At 44.9% G+C, this 20771-nt stretch overlaps 1 protein-coding gene across 1 annotated transcript in view; it reads left to right on the forward strand.

The window, feature by feature from the left end:
* Positions 1 to 20771, forward strand: part of LOC138259915 (UTP--glucose-1-phosphate uridylyltransferase-like) — an 89438-nt gene that overhangs the window by 34951 nt on the left and 33716 nt on the right. Inside the window, exons 3-5 of the mRNA XM_069207895.1 lie at positions 3725 to 3831; positions 4521 to 4628; positions 14268 to 14453. Of these exons, the coding sequence (XP_069063996.1) occupies positions 3725 to 3831; positions 4521 to 4628; positions 14268 to 14453 (401 nt within the window). The remainder of the gene's footprint in view (positions 1 to 3724; positions 3832 to 4520; positions 4629 to 14267; positions 14454 to 20771) is intronic.

The raw sequence follows: 20771 nt of genomic DNA on the forward strand, positions 1-20771 counted from the left end.
CCAATCCCGGGTACACTTCCATGAGATTTGTGACCAATCAAGTCGGAATTGGAGATCCTGTAGAAAAATCCTAGGGACATTAGTGACAATTAGGCCATTAGGTGAAATGTTGGCCCTAAGATATTCTGTCATAATTGTCCCGTGTAGGACGGTCCTTATAAGTTCTTTCTTCAAGGTTGATAATTTTGTCCAATCTTCTTTAGCACCGCTAGAGGGACCACTGTTTTCATCTCCCAGGATGGATGGGGTTTGCAGTATGGCCTGTACCATGCTGTCATCATAACTGAGACCTTGTAGGTCCGACATGTTGACCTATGATGTAGAGTAACACAGGGGACCCTGTGTTTCCTTGTTTTGTTCCTACTACTCCCCAATGTGAGAGTTAGTAGTTGTAATAATAAATCCTTCTTTTTATGGGGAGTGTAGACATTATTTTACTATATCCCTATTTATTGTTTTTAATGTTGCCAGAGGTACCAATATTGAATTAAATTTATGATGTTACCTCTAGGCATTTTTAACCATTACTATACCAATCCTAGAATTCTTCTGACCGGTTGTGCATTTTCCTCTAAAAGATCTCCGGCAAAGAGCCCCCATGTGGGGACCGTCAGGCATTGCAGCGCCAGCCTGACGAGGAGCACAGCCCTATGATGAAGCATGTCACCGGTAGGTGAGTGAGGGCTCGTGCTTAAAAAGAAAAAAATTGTTTTCTTTGGTATGCAGAACCTTTCGGTCTAAAAGAAACTTTCTTTTTGGAATCGTGTGTGCAATTTTTGATTCGTACTATCTTGGTGGATACTCTTTGAGGTGTAAGTCCAAGTACTGACTTTAAGCTAAGTGTTATGAATGACTATGTTTGCTGTGTCTGTTGAATTTGTCTAGTCTAGGATGAATTTTCCTGGAGGTGTAAGTTGTGTGATTTCCCTGGGAAATGTTTGTTGACCCTCCTGAAGGTGTAAGCTGACACAGCCCATCAGCCTATACATTTCTAGTCTCTCTAATTCTTCAGAACACAACTAAGCTGATACCTATGCATCTTCGAATACAGGGGCTGTATATGTTTATCTTTATGGTTCATTTTGTAAGTGTTGGCATTTGCCTTGTGGCTATTTTTACTACACTTTTGACCTTGCACATCGTTTAAGTAGAACTCTGCAGAGCACTGTCATGCTGTGAAGGTCTTTCAGGTTCCCTTCATGATTGCCAGAAGAAATGGAAACTGCTTGCAATAGCCACGGGGTCACCCTGCATGCAAAAAACGAATAAAAAGGTAATAAGTGTTACTTCAGTAGGGTCCAGTAGGAGGAAAAACATAAAGGCAATAAACAATTCCATGGCAATCTTGATAGTTTTTGTGGGAAGATGATGACTATGGCAGGTGCAGATAAGCATGGCACCAAACCCTTCCTGAATCTGGTAGGGAAAAGAGCTTATCAAGGATCTTCTAGAAACAAAGAATCGACCTTCGCATGAGCTACTGGAGTCCATTAGAAATTATTTCTGATTGTTTGAAAGACTGCATATGGGACTCAAACTCGTTGTGGTTGGAGAGTCAGGAGGGTCTCCTTCTGTCTCTTGGATTTAAAGGGATTGTGGACTAGAGGGTACACCAGTGCATTTGTATAAAACACAAAAAATTCTCTTTGTTGCTTTGCTATATTGATGAATATAATATTAGTGAATATGTAAAAATTCTTCATTTTTCCAGAAACGAATTACACAGTGTTTGAAGATTTATTCATTTATGGAATTTGATCTGTGGTTAATTACAACATCAGTATTTAATATCGCTGAAATATTTGTGTTCAAATGATTCCTCAATGAACATTGTGTGCTTTACAGTTCCCTTCATTACAAGCCATCTTCACAGCTAATAGATCTCTTTAAAGGACAGAGGCGGTCATTCTGACCGCGGCGGGCGGCGGTTGCCGCCCGCCATGCGGTTACCGCCAAATGACCGCACCGCGGTCAAAAGACCGCGGCGGTCATTCCAACTTTCCCGCTGGGCCGACGGGCGACCGCCAAAAGGCCGTCCGCCGGCCCAGCGGGAAAGCCCCTGCAACGAGGAAGCCGGCTCCGAATGGAGCCGGCGGAGTTGCAGGGGTGCGACGGGTGCAGTGGCACCCGTCGCGATTTTCACTGTCTGCAAAGCAGACAGTGAAAATCTTTGTGGGGCCCTGTTAGGGGGCCCCTGCACTGCCCATGCCAGTGGCATGGGCAGTGCAGGGGCCCACAGGGGCCCCACGGCACCCGTTCCCGCCATCCTGGTTCTGGCGGTGGACACCGCCAGAAACAGGCTAGCGGGAAGGGGGTCGGAATCCCCATGGCGGTGCTGCAAGAAGCGCCGCCATGGCGGATTCCCTGGGCCAGGGGAAAACCGGCGGGAAACCACCGGTTCCCCTTTTCTGACCGCGGCTTTACCGCCGCGGTCAGAATAGCCCATGAAGCACCGCCAGCCTGTTGGCGGTGCTTCCGCCGCCCTTCGCCATGGCGGTCATGGACCGCCAGGGTCAGAATGACCCCCAGAATAATTCGAATAACTCTTTGGCAAAACAAACCTATCCCTGTGCTCTATCGGATTCACCACTCTACGATTAACTTCTCAAATTAATTTGGATGGCACAAAATCAGAATCTAAAGAAACATTCTTTTAATAACAATAAATTCCCTTTCAGCTCCAGCATTCCACCAAAAACCTATTTTCTTAATATCTTTTGGTAAAAATAAATTGATGTTAAAATGTGCAAAACCAAGGAAACGTATAGGGGAAGGCCATTCAAGGATGGCAGAAACCGTCTTTAGATTGATAGGGAGACAAGTGGCATTTGATCTAAATGCAAGGTACTCAATCTCCTCCACTTCTAACGCGCACTTTTCTCTCTTAATATATAAGTGAATGGTGTCCCTGTTATGAGGAAAAGCCACACATGGCAGAAAAAAATGTTTTAACAATGTTCATTGGTTTTGACAGATTATAATGAATAATGCAGATGGAGGTAAGCCAGGCACCAAAGCAGGGACGAGAAAAAAGCCTACCAGGTGTGCTCCAGAAAAAAGGAATCCAATTTAAATATAGCTGCAGAAAACGTGGAGCAAAAACCAGGGACAAAAGTGATAGCAAATGGTTGAGGATTGTGATGAAAAAGAAGGGAAATAATGCAATGTGACGCATCCCTCTCCCACCAATGACTCCTTCCATATGATCTAAAGCGGATATTGCATCGCAGCGAAAAGATTGTCTCTTAGTTTGGGAACTTCAGGCATCAATCTGGAGAAAAGCCACCATTTGGGAAATTGTCATAAACCGGGCTGCCAAGCCTAACTCTTTCGGAGCATGATGTCCTTTTGGCCTTAGAAGAGGAATCCAAGTTTGACATCTCCCTTTCATTGCAGCTGTTCTTTTTCAGCTGTCGCCCTTCAATGCATTAATTCCCCCCATGCTGTGGACCCACTCTCTCGGTAACCACGACCATATAAACACTGCCACAGTCTGTGCAGCTCAGACGCCTAACCGTGCACTGATTATGGCTTTCAAAGATCTGAAGGCTAACAAGATGGTGAGCGCAGAACCCATGAATGCGCTTTTTTCTTCGAAATGCACATCACTTGGAGTGAATACCCGGTACAGATGTAAAAGGGACTTTGTTTTTTGAGAGGAGAACATCAGTGTATTTTTATAGCCAATGAGGATTAACAAACCTACATTCTCTTTCGATTCTAGGTCTGCCTCCTTCTGACAAAGTCCCAGAAGATGACTGCTGGGACGGAGACTCAGTGCCAGAGGGCCTTGAAGACTTACTAAAGACAGATGTCACACTAGAAGCGCAGGTTGGTGTGCTCTCAGCTTTGCAGATTTCATTTTTTTCATTGTAAGTGCAAGACTACCAGCCTGAATAGCATGTGTCACTTTAATAAAAGCACTCCATTTCTTCTCCATTAGGTGCCACAGTAAAATCAGTCATATTAGTTTGCACTTTTGCCATTTTGTTCCCATGTTAATTTCTGCACCCGTTAGCCCTTGTCACAGCGATATTATCAGTCTTAGCCATAGTTAGCATGTAGCGGTGTAAGACAGTGCTGCAACACTGGCCTCCAGTTGTCACTGAAAGAGCATCAAGTCTGCCCTACAAGAGAACAAAGGTCCTGTGGGATGCCTTTTACCACACGACCTTTGCTTACATATGATTATGCTTACTCTGTCCAGGTGGGATGGAAGGGTTCGTCCTTGTTCACAATATAAAATGTGCTAGTAGTCCAGGGTCACAGGTTTCATTGTAAGAGCACTACTCACTGTCCTGTGCAATAGGTTGCGCTATAAGAGTAGCAGTTCTACTGCTGGTCAGCAGATGTCATTGCGGGAGCATCACTCCAAGACTGGGCTACAGATGTCACAGTTCGAGAGGTACGCTGTTTGGTGAAGTGGGGTACAAGGGAGGAGAAAACTCTATGAGGTGTAATGATTTTTGGCATTCTGATCCCTCTTACTGTCTAATGCTGCCACCATTTTCTGCCCCCAGCTCCTGAAGAGGGACATGCATGGTTTCCTGAGTGTGTACCACCATTTTCTGAAGCAGACTGAGCCGTCGCTACGGTGGGAGAAGATTCAGAGTCCTCCCGAAGAAAGGGTATGTACACAATTGCCACACACAGTAAAGCACCATGGACAATTTCAGGAACCTCAAAAGCTATTTTAAAAATGGTACCCTGCAGCATCTGTGCAGTGATGGTACCCTAGATCAGATGTAGCAGCCAATGAGTGCCGTAGTTCTGAAGTGAGTGGCTTGTAACAGCCACTTTATTCCTTAGAGTATGATTAAAGGAAAAGCCATCCGGAGCAATAAGGAAAAGATTTTCAGCCTTCAAATATAAGAAACTATAAGAAATATTTTAGCACTGAAGCATAAAGAACTCAATACCTCACACACTGAAAGCCAACTACATCACACCAGTTAATCAAGAGCTTAAAAGCTCAGGAAAACATATAGAAGACACACCACTGTCCTCACAAGCTCCTACCAAGCATGTTAGACTTGAACTGGAATGGTAACACTCAAAATGGCAAGCAATATCGTCATACTTATATTGAACAAATCATCTAATACTATAAACATTAATATCACGCTGCTCATAGGAAATTGAAAACTAGAAGAGTGCGAATTTTCTCTTCTTAATGCATCCAAAATGTAATTCCTCACATGTTGTGAGTGAATTCCCTTAATCTCAGTTGGGCACGGGATGTGGGAGTTATGCTGGACGGCAAGCTCACCCTGACACCACAAATTAATGTGGTTATTAAACCTTTTCAGCTTTTGAAACTAAGTTGCAGGGTATTCTTGTCATTCTCTGGCATGTTGAGGATACCCTTACTCTAATTATTTTGAGACTGGACCACGTAAAGAGATTTTGATACGCTAAAGGATATAAAACACTGCTTTGCGACAGATATTATTCCTACATGGTTGTAACTCTATCTTGTCATCGCTACAAACCCTGCATTGACTGCCAGGCACCAGTTTGATATTTGTATATCTTATTTTTAATCACACACCAGACATTGGTCGAATGGGACTGACCCATTGTATCTTCAAAATAAATTTCACTTGTATCAGCCCAGGAGAGCCTCATATCTAGAGTAAGGAGGACAAGAGGCAGTGGTATAACAGCACGTCAAAATCTTTGGCTGAGAGGAACATTTTTCTCCCTAAAGTTATCAAAATGAAGGACTCAATCGCAGTACCTGCCTGAAAGTTAACAGATGATCTTCAGCATCATCTTTTATAACTGTAGACTACACTGTTAGCGGTGAAGGCAATTTGTTTCTATTGAAGGGAAACACAATTCCAGAGCTTAAGCATCAAATAAGAAAAGACTCAAGCTGCTTGTCGTGCCATTTTTAGTTCTCAGTACTAATCTCAGTACTGTTATAAGTCTGGCAGATGCACATCTCGCAGCCTGGGCTCACTGAGTGAAAAGGTGTGTGAAAAAGGAAGAGCCATTAAGATAGATGGTGTTGTGGGAGATACACACCATCTTAAAGCTGGACCGCTTGGTCCTTGGGAGCCAATAGAGTTATACTGAGTGACCAGATATTAAGGGAGAGTGAGCAAGACCCAGCGGGTGTCCGACTGCAGCATGTTGAATTAGCTGTAATTGTTTAAGTAAATAAGCTGGAAGGCCAAGGTGTAGAGAGTTCCTTTAATCAAGGTGTGACTGCGAGTCCGCCACAGCCTCAATGACTGACCGACAATCCAGTGGAAGCAGAGGCAGTGCCCTCGTATGCATCTTGAGAAAAAAAGAAGCAGGTGGAAAATACAGTGTAAGTTTAGGGTACCAGAGAGAGTCTTTGATCAGATGAAACCCCTGAATACCGCACAGATCAGTTTGCTTTTGGGAGGACTAGCTTTAATAACTGATACTAACTTCCATCTAATGTCAATAATCTCCTACGGAAAGCACCTCAGTTTTAAATAATTGTGACTCATCCACAAAACAGTCTAACAGATCTGATTTATTTAACCGTTTTGGGGGTGCTTCCCAGTCTTAACCCCTTCGCTGCCAGGCCTTTTCCCCCCTCAGGTGCCAGGCCTGTTTTTGGCTATTTGGGGCAGTTCGAGCTTAGGCCCTCATAACGTTTTGTTCACATAAACTACCCACACCAAATTTGAGTCCTTTTTTTCCAACATCCTAGGGATTCTAGAGGTACCCAGAGTTTGCAGGTTCCCTTTCAGGAGACCAATAAATTAGCCAAAATACTGCAAAAATGTCGTTTTTAAAAGAAAAAGGGAAAAAGGGCTGCAGAAGAAGGCGTGTGTTTTTTTCCCCGAAAAAGGCATCAACATAAGGTTTGCGGTGCTAAAATCACCATCCTCCCAGCTTTCAGGAATAGGCAGACTTGAATCAGAAAACCCAATTTTTCAACACAATTTTGGCATTTTAGTGGGACATACCCCATATTTACTATTTTTTTGGGCTTTCAGCCTCCTTCCAGTTAGTGACCGAAATGCGTAACCATTGCTGGATCCCTGAAAGCTAAACATTTCCGAGAAGTAGACAAAATTCTGAATTCATCAAGGGGTAATGTGTGTAGATCCTAAAAGGGTTTCCTACAGAAAATAACTGCTGAAATGAAAAAATATTGAAATTGAGGTGAAAAAAACAGCCATTTTTCTCCATGTTTTACTCTGTAGCTTTTTCCTGCGATGTCAGGTTTTTGAAAGCAATATACCGTTACGTCTGCTGCACTCTTCTGGTTGCGGAGATATATAGGGCTTGTAGGTTCATCAACAACTCTAGGTACCCAGAGCCAATAAATGAGCTGCACCCTGCAATGGGTTTTGGTTTTCATCCTATACCGGGTATACAGCAAAGTGCCTACCTGTGGATTTTGGCCTCTAGCTCAGCCAGCATCTAGGGAAACCTACCAAACCTGTGCATTTTTGAAAACTCGACACCTATGGGAATCCAAGATGGGATGACTTGTGGGGCTCTCACCAGGTTCTGTTACCCAGAATCCTTTGCAAACCTTAAAATTTGGCTGAAAAAACACTTTTTCCTCACATTTTGGTGAAAGAAAGTTCTGGAATCTGAGAGGAGCCACAGATTTCCTTTCACCCAACGTTCCTCCAAGTCTCCCAATAAAAATGATACCTCACTTGTGTGGATAGGCCTAGTGCCCGTGACAAGAAATGCCCCAAAACACAATGTGGACACATAAAAATGATCAAATACAAAACAAACTGTTTTTTGGAAGGGGGGGCATCTGCGTTTTTGGTCCTGGGCTCAGTAGGCATATAGAGGAAACCTACCAAACCCAAACATTTATGAAAACTAGACACCTGAGGGAGTCCAGGGAGGTGTGGCTTGCGTTGATCCTCTAGTGTTTTCTTACCCAGAATCCATGCAAACCTCAAAATTTGACTACAAAAACACTTTTTCTTCACATTTCGGTGACAGAAAGTTCTGGATCCTGAGAGGAGCCACAAATTTCCTTCCGTCCAGCGTTCCTCCAAGTCTCCCGATAAAAATGATACCTCACTTGTGTGGGGGCCCAGGTGGCTGCAACAGAAAAAGGCCAAAAACATGTAGAGATTGAGGGGATAGCATAGCGAGTGTTGATAAGCATATATTTTTATTTTATACATCTTTAGGCTGACTCTGTTTTGGGGACCCACACAAGTGAGGTATCATTTTACTTTGGACACTGAGGGGAACGCTGGGGAATAGGAATTTTGTGCCAAAGCGGTGATCCTACAAAGAAAAGCCAGGAAAATATGTTTTTTTAAGTAAATTTTGAGGTTTGCAGAGGAGTCTGTGTAAGAAAATGTTGGGGGATCCAAGCAAGCCACACCTCCCTGGACTCCTTGGGGTGTCTAGTTTAAAAAAATGTCTGGGTTTGATAGCTTTCCCAAGATGAAGGCCGCACCCGGGACCAAAAACATAGGTGCCCTCCCCCCCCAACACAGGTAGTTTTGTAATGTATTATTTTGATGTGTCCACATAATTCTGTGATGTTCCAAACACTAAAATTGTGAAAAGAAACGCACTTAGGTTATGTTAAAAAGACCCCTCACCCACTAACCAAGTTGGTGGCATGCTTCATCATCGGGGTCCCACCTGAGACACCTAGCATGTCACAGGTGTGCTGCGACGCCTTATTACAGCGGAGCAGGTTTTATCATTTTTACCACACATACTGGTTGGATTTGGCATGAGGGTGAGTGATGGTTCAGAAGATCACATTTTATTAACAAGACATTTCACAAAAATGAAATGCATTGTTAATAACTGAAAGACCAAAAAACTGAACCAATGACTCACAGCTCGTGAGCTGTAAAGCCGCGTCAAGGCACCAACCTTTCTACAGTCCATTCACACACCTTTCATACATGACATGCACAAGTCCATTCACGCCGCCAGCACGGGCCCAGCACATTACAACACTCGCATCAAAAGACAGCACCACTCAATGGCCCATCACTTACATATGCCTAAATGCCTGATACAGAAATCACACTAGCTGATGGGAGTGGGTGGGCTGACGTTTGGCTGGCACCACCAGCCAAGCCCCACTCCACACACACTGCCAGACAAGCGCCACCCCACACACACCCCAGCCAAGCGCCACCCCACGCACACCGCAAGCCAAGCACCACCCCACACTCACCGCCAGCCAAGCGCCACCCCACGCACACTGCCATCACTTTTGTTTGTTGTTTTACAAACAACAAAGAAACCACTAATAATTATAAAATAAGTCAAAACTACAAACACAAAAGCTCTATCTGAAAACATGACAGAAATATGAAACTGAACATCTGAAAGTATAAAACAGGCAGTTTACGCTCATGGTATTTCCCCCAAAATGTTTTGGGTGTGGTAACTCCTGAAATAGCCAGCCACACAGCCCAGGCTTTGAAGGGCAATCAGGGCAGTACATTCGGCTCTCCCTCCGGATACCTCTTTGGGCACATACTGTACATTTCTTAGTGGGCAAGTCTTTTTTGGTAGTGGGAGGAATATGATCTGGAACGTGGCGATCTTTCAATCTAGCCACATTCTCCACCACTGCTACTCTAGGAACTCTTGCCCGTTCCACCACAATAAGGCTCTCTATCACTGACTCCTGAAATTTAACAAATTTCATCCTTGACTCAGGTGAACAATCCTTGAACACAATAAAAGCATTAAAAGTTGCCAAATAAAATAAATGTAGGGCCAACTTTTTATACCACACGTAAGACTTACGAAGAGCAGTGTAAGGTTTCAACCTCTGATCTACTCTATCAACACCACCCATGTGCTTATTGTAGTCCAAAATGCACTCTGGTTTGCGCACTTCGGCAACCTGACCCAAAACAGTCACAGGGGACGTACTCTCATCATGGGTGGGAGATAACATGTACACATCCCTCCTGCCTGAAAATTTCAGAGCTAGCAGCTCATTATTCCGTAAGGCACTGCACTGTCCCCTCTCAAGTTTTTTTACAGACATGCTTCCTTGGATAGTCTTTCCGGTTAGAAGGAATTGTGCCACAAGCAACAGTGTCCACTCTAAACAACTCCTTGAACTGCACTCCAGTGTAGAAATTATCTGCTTACAAATGGTGACCTTTGTTAAAGAGTCGTCTACCAAGTTCCCACACAATTTTCTTGCCAACTCCAAAAGTGGGCGGACAACCATAGGGGGTCAGTACTGGAATCCCTACCAGTGTAGACCCGGAAATTATACATGTATCCTGTACTACTTTCTGACAGCATATACAATTTCATTCAATATGGTGCCCTCTTACTAGGAATTTACTGCTTAAAAAACAAACGCCCCAAGACTCATCCACACTTATCTCTTTGCCTGGAACATACACCTTTGAAAACCGATCTACAAAATGATCAAGGACAGGCCTAATCTTAAAAATACGGTCACAATCAGGGTGATCTCGTGGAAAGGCTAAAGCATTGTCTACAAAATGCAGCATACGAAGAAGAGGCAAATAGTGATTACGAGTCATAGTTGCAGGAAATATAGCCATTGCCATCAAGGGACTAGTAGACCAATAAGAAGCCAGTGACAGCTTCCTTATCAACCCCATCAAAAAAGTCAAACCTAAAAACTTTTTCATCTCTTCCAGATTTGTGGGAACCCACTGCGAAGCTCTAGATTGAGGCCTGAGTCTGGCAGCGTTGTCCCTCAAATATTGCTCCACATACAAATTACTCTGCTCAACAGTATCTTCCAAAAATACATCGTCCATAAACAAGTGAAAGAAATTGACAGGCAAAAAGTTTTTCGTATTGACTCTACACCCTGGGAGACCAGTAAATGCAGGTAACTGTGGCACCTCCATGTTTGGGGCAATCCAGGTGTCATGTCTTCTAATGGGAAACCCTTTAGCCCCAGGCTGCTGCACTCTTGGCACATCAATGTCCTCCTCTAAAACAGGCCCTTCATCTGCACTGAGGGTGGCTTCTTCATCAGAAGAATCCTCTCGGACAGAAAACTCACTGTCAGAATCTCTCACTTCCTCCTCTGCCTCAGATGCAGAGTCAGTCTCATAATCATGGTCAGAAGACGACTCAAAAAGCATGCCAACAACCTGCTGAGCGGTCACTTTGCGGCTAGCCATGATCCTTTCTAACAACAAATGGATTGCCAACAACAACCAGCACTGTCTAAAATAAGTAATAAAGAAAGTGTAGCTTTATCACAAAGAGTTATGTACTAAAACACTATACCAATCCCTTGCCTAAAAAAGCTAGACTCGCCAGCAACTACTCTACACAGATACAGCAATCACCAATGATATCCCACTAAAAAGAAAAAAGAAAATTAGACATAAGACAACACAAATATCATTGTGCACAAATCTAAAGACAATTTCACACACAATCCTGCATTTAGTACACCACCTACAAACATGTTATTCATGCATGTCAACAATACTCCTTTGAAGTAAATTGCTTTTACTTACCTAAGACATGCAACTTTGCAAACCGCAGGACAACTACTGCCAAAACCGAAGGATCCACATCAAAGGAAGCAAAAGCTTTGAACTAGAACAAAAAGAAGAAATAAACTGTTATAATCACAAATACAAATACTTCGCCAGTTGACAAACACCCCGCCACCAAGAACTTAAAAATGTTCCCTGGTGCCTAAGTGGCTTCTGCCCCCCCTTGGGGGTGGATGGGCCTAAACAAAATAGGCAAGTCTGCCCGCAAGGGGGGCAGAAATAGCCATCAGTAATGTGTCCCCCTTTGGGGGGCGACCCTTGCCAAACGGGCCGCCCCCCCACACAAAACATGCACATTCAAGATCCCTGGTGCCTGAGTGTATTGGCCTAAAAAAAAATAGGCCAATCTGCCCCCAAGGGGAGCAGAAATGGCCAACAGCTCTGTGCCCCCTTTAGGGGGCGACCCTTGCCAAAGGGGACGAAAGGGGGCGTCCCCAGCACAAGAAACTAAGGGGAACAAAAAAAAAATCCCTGACGTCTTGGTGGCTTATGCCCCTCTTGGGGCAGATGGGCCTAAAAAAATAGGCCGATCTGCCCCCAAGGGGAGCAGAAATGGTCATCAGTAATGTGCACCCCTTTGGGGGGCGACCCTTGCCAAAGGGGCCACCACCACACAAAACACACACAAGAACCCTGGTGCCTAAGTGGATTCTGCCCCCTTTGGGGGCAGATGGGCCTAAAAAAATTAGGTCGATCTGCCCCCAAAGGGGGCAGAAATGGTCAACAGCTCTGTGCCCCGTTTGGGGGGGGATGACCCTTCCCAAAGGGGGTGCCCCAGCACAAAAAAACTAAGGGGAACAAAAATAAAATCCCTGACGTCTCGGTGGCTTCTGCCTCCCTGGGGGCAGATGGGCCTAAAAAAAATAGGCCGATCTACCTCCTAGGGGAGCAGAAAGGGCCATCAGTGATGTGCCCCCCTTTGGGGGGGGGACCCTTGCCAAAGGGGCCGCCCCCTCCACACAAAACACACAAACACACACAAAAGATCCCTGGTGCCATGGGCCTTAAAAATAGGCCGATCTATCACCAAGGGGTGCAGAAATGGCCAACAGCTCTATGCCCCCTTCGGGGGGCAACCCTTGCCAAAGGGGCACCCCCCAGCACAAAACAACAAAGGGAAACAAAACAAAAACCTCCCTGGTGTATTGGTGGCTTCTGCCCTCCTTGGGGGCAGATGGGCCTAAAAAACAATAGGCCAACACTAATTTCCCCCCTTTGGGGAGGCGACCCTTGCCCAAGGGGTGCCCCCAAGACCCAAAACACACACACACAACACACAATCCCTGGGGCCTAGTGGGTTTCGACCTCCTCCACAGGGCGAGATCGGGCAAAAACATGGCTGATCTAGCCCCGGGTGGGGGGGGGGGACATATAAAAAATTATTGTCCCCATGACAGCGACCCTTGCCTAAGGGGTCGCTTCCCGAAATTAATTCCTAACAATAAAATCCCTGGCTTCTTGTGGGTTTCGACCCCGAGGGGGCAGATCGCCCGGAAAAACTGCCGATCTGCCCCGGGGGGGGGGACGAAACATGGATGGTATAATGCCCCCAGGGGAATGACCCTTGCCCAAGTGGTCGCTCCCCCAAAAAACTAAACTAAAATCCCTGGTGCCTGAGGCCCGCGATCGAGGAGCAGGAATCCATTGAAAACAGGCTCAGGGGGAAAGGAAAAACTCTTTCGTTTCCCCCTGTGTCTGTTGCCCCCCCCCTCCCAAATCCCCCAAAAGAGAAGGACTCACCTTTTCGACGTCCTTTCTCTCAACGCACTGGAAGCAAATGGCTTCCAGCGCGTCCTCGGTGACATTTGATGACGTCGGTGCGCTGTGAGCGCGCGGATGTCATCTGATTGCTGGGGGTGGGGGGGTCCAGATGGAAGGCGAAAGCGATTCCCCTTCCATCCCTGACTGGAGGGTGTGGGCTGGGTGCAGGACGAGCTGGTCTCATCCCAGGCACACAGCAACCGTGTGCCTGGACAAGACCAGCTCGTCCCAGGCATGGCAGGGGTTAAAATGAAGTAGGTATCGAAGCTTATGACATAATTGAAAAGTCACTCAAATGAATCAAGCTAATAATACATATATTATGTCTTGCCAATTAAAACTACTGGTGGAATATCCAAACCATAGGTAAGTATTCAGGAGAGCATCATTTGTATGCTAAAATCAACATTTTTGGGGAAAGGGCACCATCAACAGAGCACATGAAGAAAGCTAAATAAAAACACATCAGACATATTCCTCATGCCAGAACTCACTATTAATTACTCAGGCAAGTAATCAACCCCAGTAATCAGAAACATAAAGTATTTATAATGAAATGGTCATTAGATATTTCTCTTCAATGGGAAAGAGTCAATAAGCCTGGACCCCTCAGCTGCCAGCAACTCTGAGTCTCCGGAAAGCCTGGTCGGTGCGCATAGTTGCTACCCATAGTGGGTGGAAATCATTCTTCAGTGCACCCCAATCCAATAAAGTCTCAAGCTTTGCAGGAGATTCTTTATAAAGATGCATATCGTACGTCAAATGGGTTCACAGATATCAAGTATGCTGGGGGAATACACATAGTCAGTCAGTATTGCAGATGCTAAGAAAGGAGATGAAAGCTAGTTGCACCAAGCGACGATCTTATTGTCTACAATGATGGCCAAATAGCCACGAAAAAGAGTCTCACGTGATGATGGAACCATTATTATGACATGTCTGTGGGGATTTTAACAATGTTCATTTATAGGCTGTTTGTTTCTATTTCTCCTTTAGATTCAGTCCTACGAGAGCATCAAGGCCCAACCTCTGCCAGGGGACATCACTGCTCTGCTCAACCAGCTAGTAGTTCTAAAGCTGAATGGTGGGTTGGGGACCAGCATGGGCTGCAGTGGTCCCAAAAGCCTAATAAGCGTCCGCAACGAAAACACCTTCCTGGACTTGACCATAAAACAGATCGAGGTGAGTGGGTGGTTTGCATGTCTCAGCCTTTAGTAAGAGAAGCTGATTTAGGCAGAGTCATCCGCTGTTTACATTTTCTAAAGCAGACCAAGTAAAAAAAAACCTTTCTTTTAGAATTTTCTGCAAGGGAATATCATTAATTAAAGATAGAAACTAAAATAAACAAGGTGAAAATATGACAAAAAGAAGACTTCAATGTAAACGGCAATACTTGGCTGGTTTCCAAAAGCAGATAATGTTGTCTTTTATAAAAAGAATCATATTTAATGCCATTTGTATATAACATAAGAACTTGGCTCAGCAAGTAAAGATACAGATGTACCGTTACATATAATAATATGGAGGGCTTTTGCAGATGGGAATGAATTAGCTAATTTATCACACATTTCCAGTCGTGGCTTCAGTCAAGAAGTAGTGTCTGTCGGTCAGCCTGTTCCTTTAGACATCTGTACTTATGAAGAAGGGATTCCTCACGGGGTGTGGCTGAGTGCTGGCTAAGATGTACGCAGCCTAGTGCAGCTCTGCGCTCCTTTTAACCCTATCTCTCACTATCCGTTCAAGATCTGAGCATCGGTACTGAACCGTAGTGCCAAAAAAAATGACAGACCCCCTGGGTGACAGGGGAACAGCTGGGCACAGCTTGATAGGGGCTGGAATCAGAGGAGCGCCGCGAGGCCTAGACTGCTGTGAAATGGACGATCGCGGCAAGCAACGACACCGGAGGTGGAAGGAGGGAATGTGTTGGCCTCCACCTGGTGAGAAAAAGAGCAGACCACATCAGCCAGACCCTTGCAGTAGTCCAACACCATATCATCTGTGATATTCACAAGAGCATTTGCAGACATTGTGGGCAATCTCATAGCTTGGCCCCTCAGAATTTCATGTGGGGATAGTCCTGTTTTCTTGTCAGGTGTGTTTCTCATTGACATCAGCACTAAGGGCAATGCATCTGGCCACTTCAGATTGGTAGCTGCACACATTTTTGCCATTCTCGATTTCAATGTACCATTCATCTGTTCCACTATTCCTGATGCTTCAGGGCGATAGCTACAATGCATCTTCTGCTCAATGTTCAGTGCGGCACACAAGAGCTTAATCACCTCATTGTCGAAGTGTCTGCCCCTATCTGATTCTGAAGAGATCGGGAATCCGAAACGTGGTATTAACTCCCTAAGCAGCAGCTTTGCTACTGTGAGACTGTCATTCCTACGTGTAGGGTAAGCTTCAATCCAGTGACTGAAAACACACACAATCACCAACACGTACCTCAAGCCTCCACACACAGGCATTTCAATGAAGTCCATCTGCAACCTGCTAAATGGACCGCCAGCTCTCCCAACGTGGCTCATATTCACCACCGTCCCTTTTCCTGCATTCATCTGTTGACAGATGATGCACCTGTGACATATAACCTCTGCAGCTTGTCTGAATTTTGGATTGAACCAATCTATCTTGAACAACCTGATCATTGCATCGCTCCCTAAATGGGCTTGGCCATGATAGAACCTCACAAACTGTGACAGAAGACTGTTTGGTAAAACCATTTTCCCCTACTCTGAGACCCATAAGTCATCAGCTCTTTGTACACAGTGCATTCTCTGCCAGGAACGTTTCTCTTCTCTGCCGACATGTCTCTGCAGTGATTTTAGCTCATCTAATGTATCGACCACTCTTAATGCAAAGTTCAAGCATGTTTCATTCTCAGTTTCAGGTAACAATTCCCACTGGTCTCGGAACGATATACAGTTCAATGCGCAAAACCTTGCGACTTGATCTGCATAGCCGTTTCCTATTGATACAAAGTCTTGTGATTTAACATGAGCATTGCATTTCACCACGGCAATTTCAAGAGGTAACTGAATTGCATGCAACAAATCCTTAATCTTTTCGCCATTTTTCACTGGTGAACCAAAAGAAGTCATGAAACCCCTCTGTGACCATAGTTGGCCAAAATCATGTACAATTCCGAATCCGTATCTGCTGTCAGTATAGATAGTGACTTTCAGGTTTTCAGCTGCGTGGCATGCCTTAGTAAGGGCAATTAATTCAGCCACTTGAGCAGAGTACATTCTCTCGAGCCAGAAAGCTTCTAAAATACTGGTGATTGTGCACACGGCATATCCAGCTCTCAGTACTCCCACTGAATCTCTCAAGCATGAACCAACAACAAACATAATGTAATCATTTTCTTCCAATTGAGTATCTTTGATGTCAGGTCTTGGTTTGGTGCACAGTTCTGTTACCTCAAGACAATCATGTTCCACTTCCTCAGTATAATTAATGTCTGCATTTTCAATAGGAAGTAAAGTTGCCGGGTTCAATACAGTTTATCTCTTGAGAGAAACATTCGGAGACCCCAATATAATGGTCTCATATTTAGTTAACCTAGCACTTGTCATGTGCTGCGTCTTGGTTCGGGTTAACAGAATTTCAACTGAATGAGGGACCATTACTGTTAAGGGATGTCCCATCACTATGCCTTCACACTGAGTGAGGCTTCGAGCAACTGCGCACAAACAACTTGGTAAGGCTGCTGCAACTGGGTCCAAAGTAGCTGAAAAATATGCTACTGGGCGGTTTGCACCTCCATGGACCTGTGTTAAGACAGACAAAGAACAAGCGTCACGTTCATGACAAAACAGTAGAAAAGGCTTAGTGCAATCAGGCATACCCTAAGCTGGTGCCCTGCACATGCTTTCCCTCAATTCCATGAATGCCTTCATCTCTTTCTCAGACAAGATTATGTTACCCGGGTCATCCTGAACTTCCTTGCCTGTTAGTTTCACCAACGGTTTAGAGATAATCGAGAAGTTGGGAATCCACTGGCGACAGTAGCCCACCATTCCCAAAAACATTCTGACATCTCTCTTTGTTGTCGGGGGATTCATCTGTAGTATGGCTGTCACTCTTTCTTTGGATATTTTCCTCGACCCTTCCTCAATCAAATGACCTAGGTACTTCACCTCTCTTTGACAGTATTGCAGCTTCTTTGGGGACACTTTATGTCCGTTCTTTCCCAAATGGTTCAGTAAGGCAATTGTGTCATACCTGCAGTCGTCTTTTGTTCTGGACGCAATTAACAAATCATCAATGTACTGGACTAGAGTCGAACTGAAGGGCAGTTCTAAGGACTCCAAGTCCTTTTTCAGTATCTGAATGAAGATGGAAGGTGATTCAGAAAACCCTTGAGGAATTCTGAACCAACTGTACACCTTGTCCAGGAATTTGAAACGGAAGAGAAATTGGCTGTCCTCATGAAGAGGCACTGAAAAGAATGCTTGAGACAGGTCCACGACTGTGAACCACTCTGCATCACACGGAACCTGAAACATGATCACAGCTGGATTTGGCACTATAGAGCAGCATTTTACCACAATCTCATTTATTTTTCTCAAATCCTGCACAATTCGAACTTTCCCACATGGCTTTTTCAACCCCATTATTGATGAATTACACGGGCTACTCAGCGCTTCTTTCAGAACCCCTTGCTTCACAAAGTCTGCATATATCTGTGCTACCTGAATTAGGACATCTTGTGCCATGTGATATTGCGGTACCTGAGGAAACACTGCATTAGGCTTCACCTGTACTTTGACCGGTTCTACTCCTTTTATCAGTCCCACATCCTTTCCTGTCAGATCCCACACTTTCTCTGTCACTGTCCCCTGCAACTCAGGTGGCAAGTTATTCACTGTAAGCATCGGGAATAAGGTTATCAAAGGGTATTCCTCATTTGCGGTATCCATTTCTAACTCTGGAAACTGACCATCGTCCCCTTCATCATCACTGTTTGTCTGCACCTCAATCCCTTCATTGAAACAGGTAATCGAACATCTCGTTTTGCACAGTAAGTCTCTTCCCAGTAGGGATACAGGACTAGAATCACAGACTACAAACTTGTGTAATCCCTGGAAGTTACCAATCTCAACTTGGACCGGATCTGTAATCGGATTTGTCAGGAACTGATTTGCCACTCCTACCACCCTTATGGTATGCCCCGAAAGTGGCAATTTCGGAACCTCTGCACTTCTGACTGTAGAGCGTGTAGCTCCTGTATCAGCTAGGAATGAAACCTTGTGACCCATCACCTTTCCTTCTACATACGGACCCCTCTGATCTACCTCTAGGGACGCTGCAAGCCTGCACTCCTCACCGTCTAATCCATTCTCACCACGCAATGGAAACTGCTGTACTGTGTTATTTTGACTCATTGTTTGGCCTTTGACCTGTTGAGGAAGCATTACCTGTTGCTGTCCCATTGGAGCTAATGGTAATTGCAATTGCTGTCTAGGTACCATGGGAATCTGCTGTTGTACCTGCTGCATTTGTGCTGGTTGAACATGCAGCATTTGCATTTGCTGCACGGGCTGTAACCCCTGCATCTGAACCATGTTATTCTGGAAATTCTGATTTTGGCCCCTCATCTTTGGACCCCTTACATTTTGGAATGTACCGACATCATTGCTTTGTTGAACAACACCATCCTGCACCACCATTGGGCATTCCCGCTTCCAATGCCCCACGCCCATGCCCCCGCACGCGTGGCATGGTGACACCTTTTTCATCCCCTGCACATCATTTTGAACCACAACAGTATTCAAGTCTGGACCGCGGTTCACAAAACCTTGACCTCTTGGTTGTGCCTGAAACATGCCATTTCCCTGCAGTTGCTGCTGTTTCACCTGCTGTACTCCATTTCTCTGCATCCCTGCTTGTGCTGCCTTAATTTGCATCACCATCACCTTCTCTTTCAATTTTCTCTGCTTCAACTCAATCTCATCACTACAGTATTTCGCATACTGCAATACCTCATCAATCGGCTTTGCTTGCCAACAGATCAAATGGTTCTTAATCATCTGACTAATCTCTGGTCTCAGCCCTTCAACAAACCTGAACACAAGATGATTCATGTCTTTCGGTTCTATGGTCTCAGTGCCACTATAATGTTTGAATTCCTTCAACAATCTTTCATAGTATGCATGAATCGATTCATTGGCCTCCTGTGATGTCCAATCGATTTTCTGCCAATCATCACTTTTGGTGACACTTTCTGCTTCAAAAACTCAATCACTTTATGATAATACTTCATCACCTCCTTAGATAGTGCTCCAGTCACCTTATCCCTTGCCAGCTCCTGTGTCGGCCAGTCCACACCTCTCTTGCACTCAAGCCATAAGTCGGGTGGAACTATAATCTCAAACGGGGTATTCAAGTCCTCCCAGAGACATTTTGCAAGCTTCACAAACCTGTCCGTCTGCTGGAACCATTCTATCGGCTTCTCCCTCAACCTGGGATAATCATTTGTGAATGACAGGATGTCTCCCCTAGACCATGGTACATGAACTAGCACCCCTCCAGCTGTCTCTCTCATTGGTAACATTTTTACTGTCCCTGTGTCCGGTGCGGCTTTAGCCTGCTTTGGTTCCGGACTTTCGCCCATCTCTTTATCTCTTTTCTTTGCCCATCTGCCTTCCCATTTCTCTAAGGCTCCCAAAAATTTGCGCACTTTGCAGTATCTCTTTAAGATGCGATTTCATTCCAGTAGACCTCATGTGATCAAAATCTTTAGAATCGAAGTCTAATCTGTAGCTTCTTTTCAAATGTTTAGTATTCTCAATATCAATGTTGTATTTGTCTGCCAACCTCTGATGCACCTTGCTCACTTCTTTAGTGATTTTGGGGCACAGATACCTAAATTCTGCTTCTGTGTATGATTCTAATCTGTTCACCCCCATTGTTCCTTCCACTAGTTCTGCAGCTTCTACACCCAGTCTCACAAAATTCAGGTATTCTTCCCTTTCTGATTTCTCTGCGGTCACTGTAGTAGTTGGTGAAGCGTTGATCTTCTCTAACCACTCATTCAGTTGTTGCACGGAAAAGCCTTGCAACAAAATATTTCCTGACTGTATCAATGGTGACTGTGTCGTATTTGTACTCAGTGTCTGTGGGGCTAGCACACCTAACCCTGCTTGCCTCATTGTCTCTAAAGGAGCCCCAATCGGACTGAGGTCTAGCAAAGACCTGAATCCTTCTGCTGCTTGTTCTCTTGGTGTCATTAGTTGGGGAGTTCCTGTGAACCCTCCTCTTATTGTTTCTTGGGTCATTACTCCCTGATCACACACGCCAGGCTTACCCTGCGCATACAGCGGTACTGGTGGACCAACAGTAATTGGTAATGATATGGCAGCTGGTGTCTGACCAGGTCCCAAACCCCGTGGAGCATTAACTCCCATAGCTTGACCCATCATGGGTGCTGTAGGTACTGAATGTGGTTTTTCAACTGGAGTGAAACTCTGAACCAGCTGTTGCTGCGGCTGG

The sequence above is a fragment of the Pleurodeles waltl genome, chromosome 9 (genome assembly GCF_031143425.1).
Source record: "Pleurodeles waltl isolate 20211129_DDA chromosome 9, aPleWal1.hap1.20221129, whole genome shotgun sequence".
In the NCBI taxonomy this organism is placed as follows: domain Eukaryota; kingdom Metazoa; phylum Chordata; class Amphibia; order Caudata; family Salamandridae; genus Pleurodeles; species Pleurodeles waltl.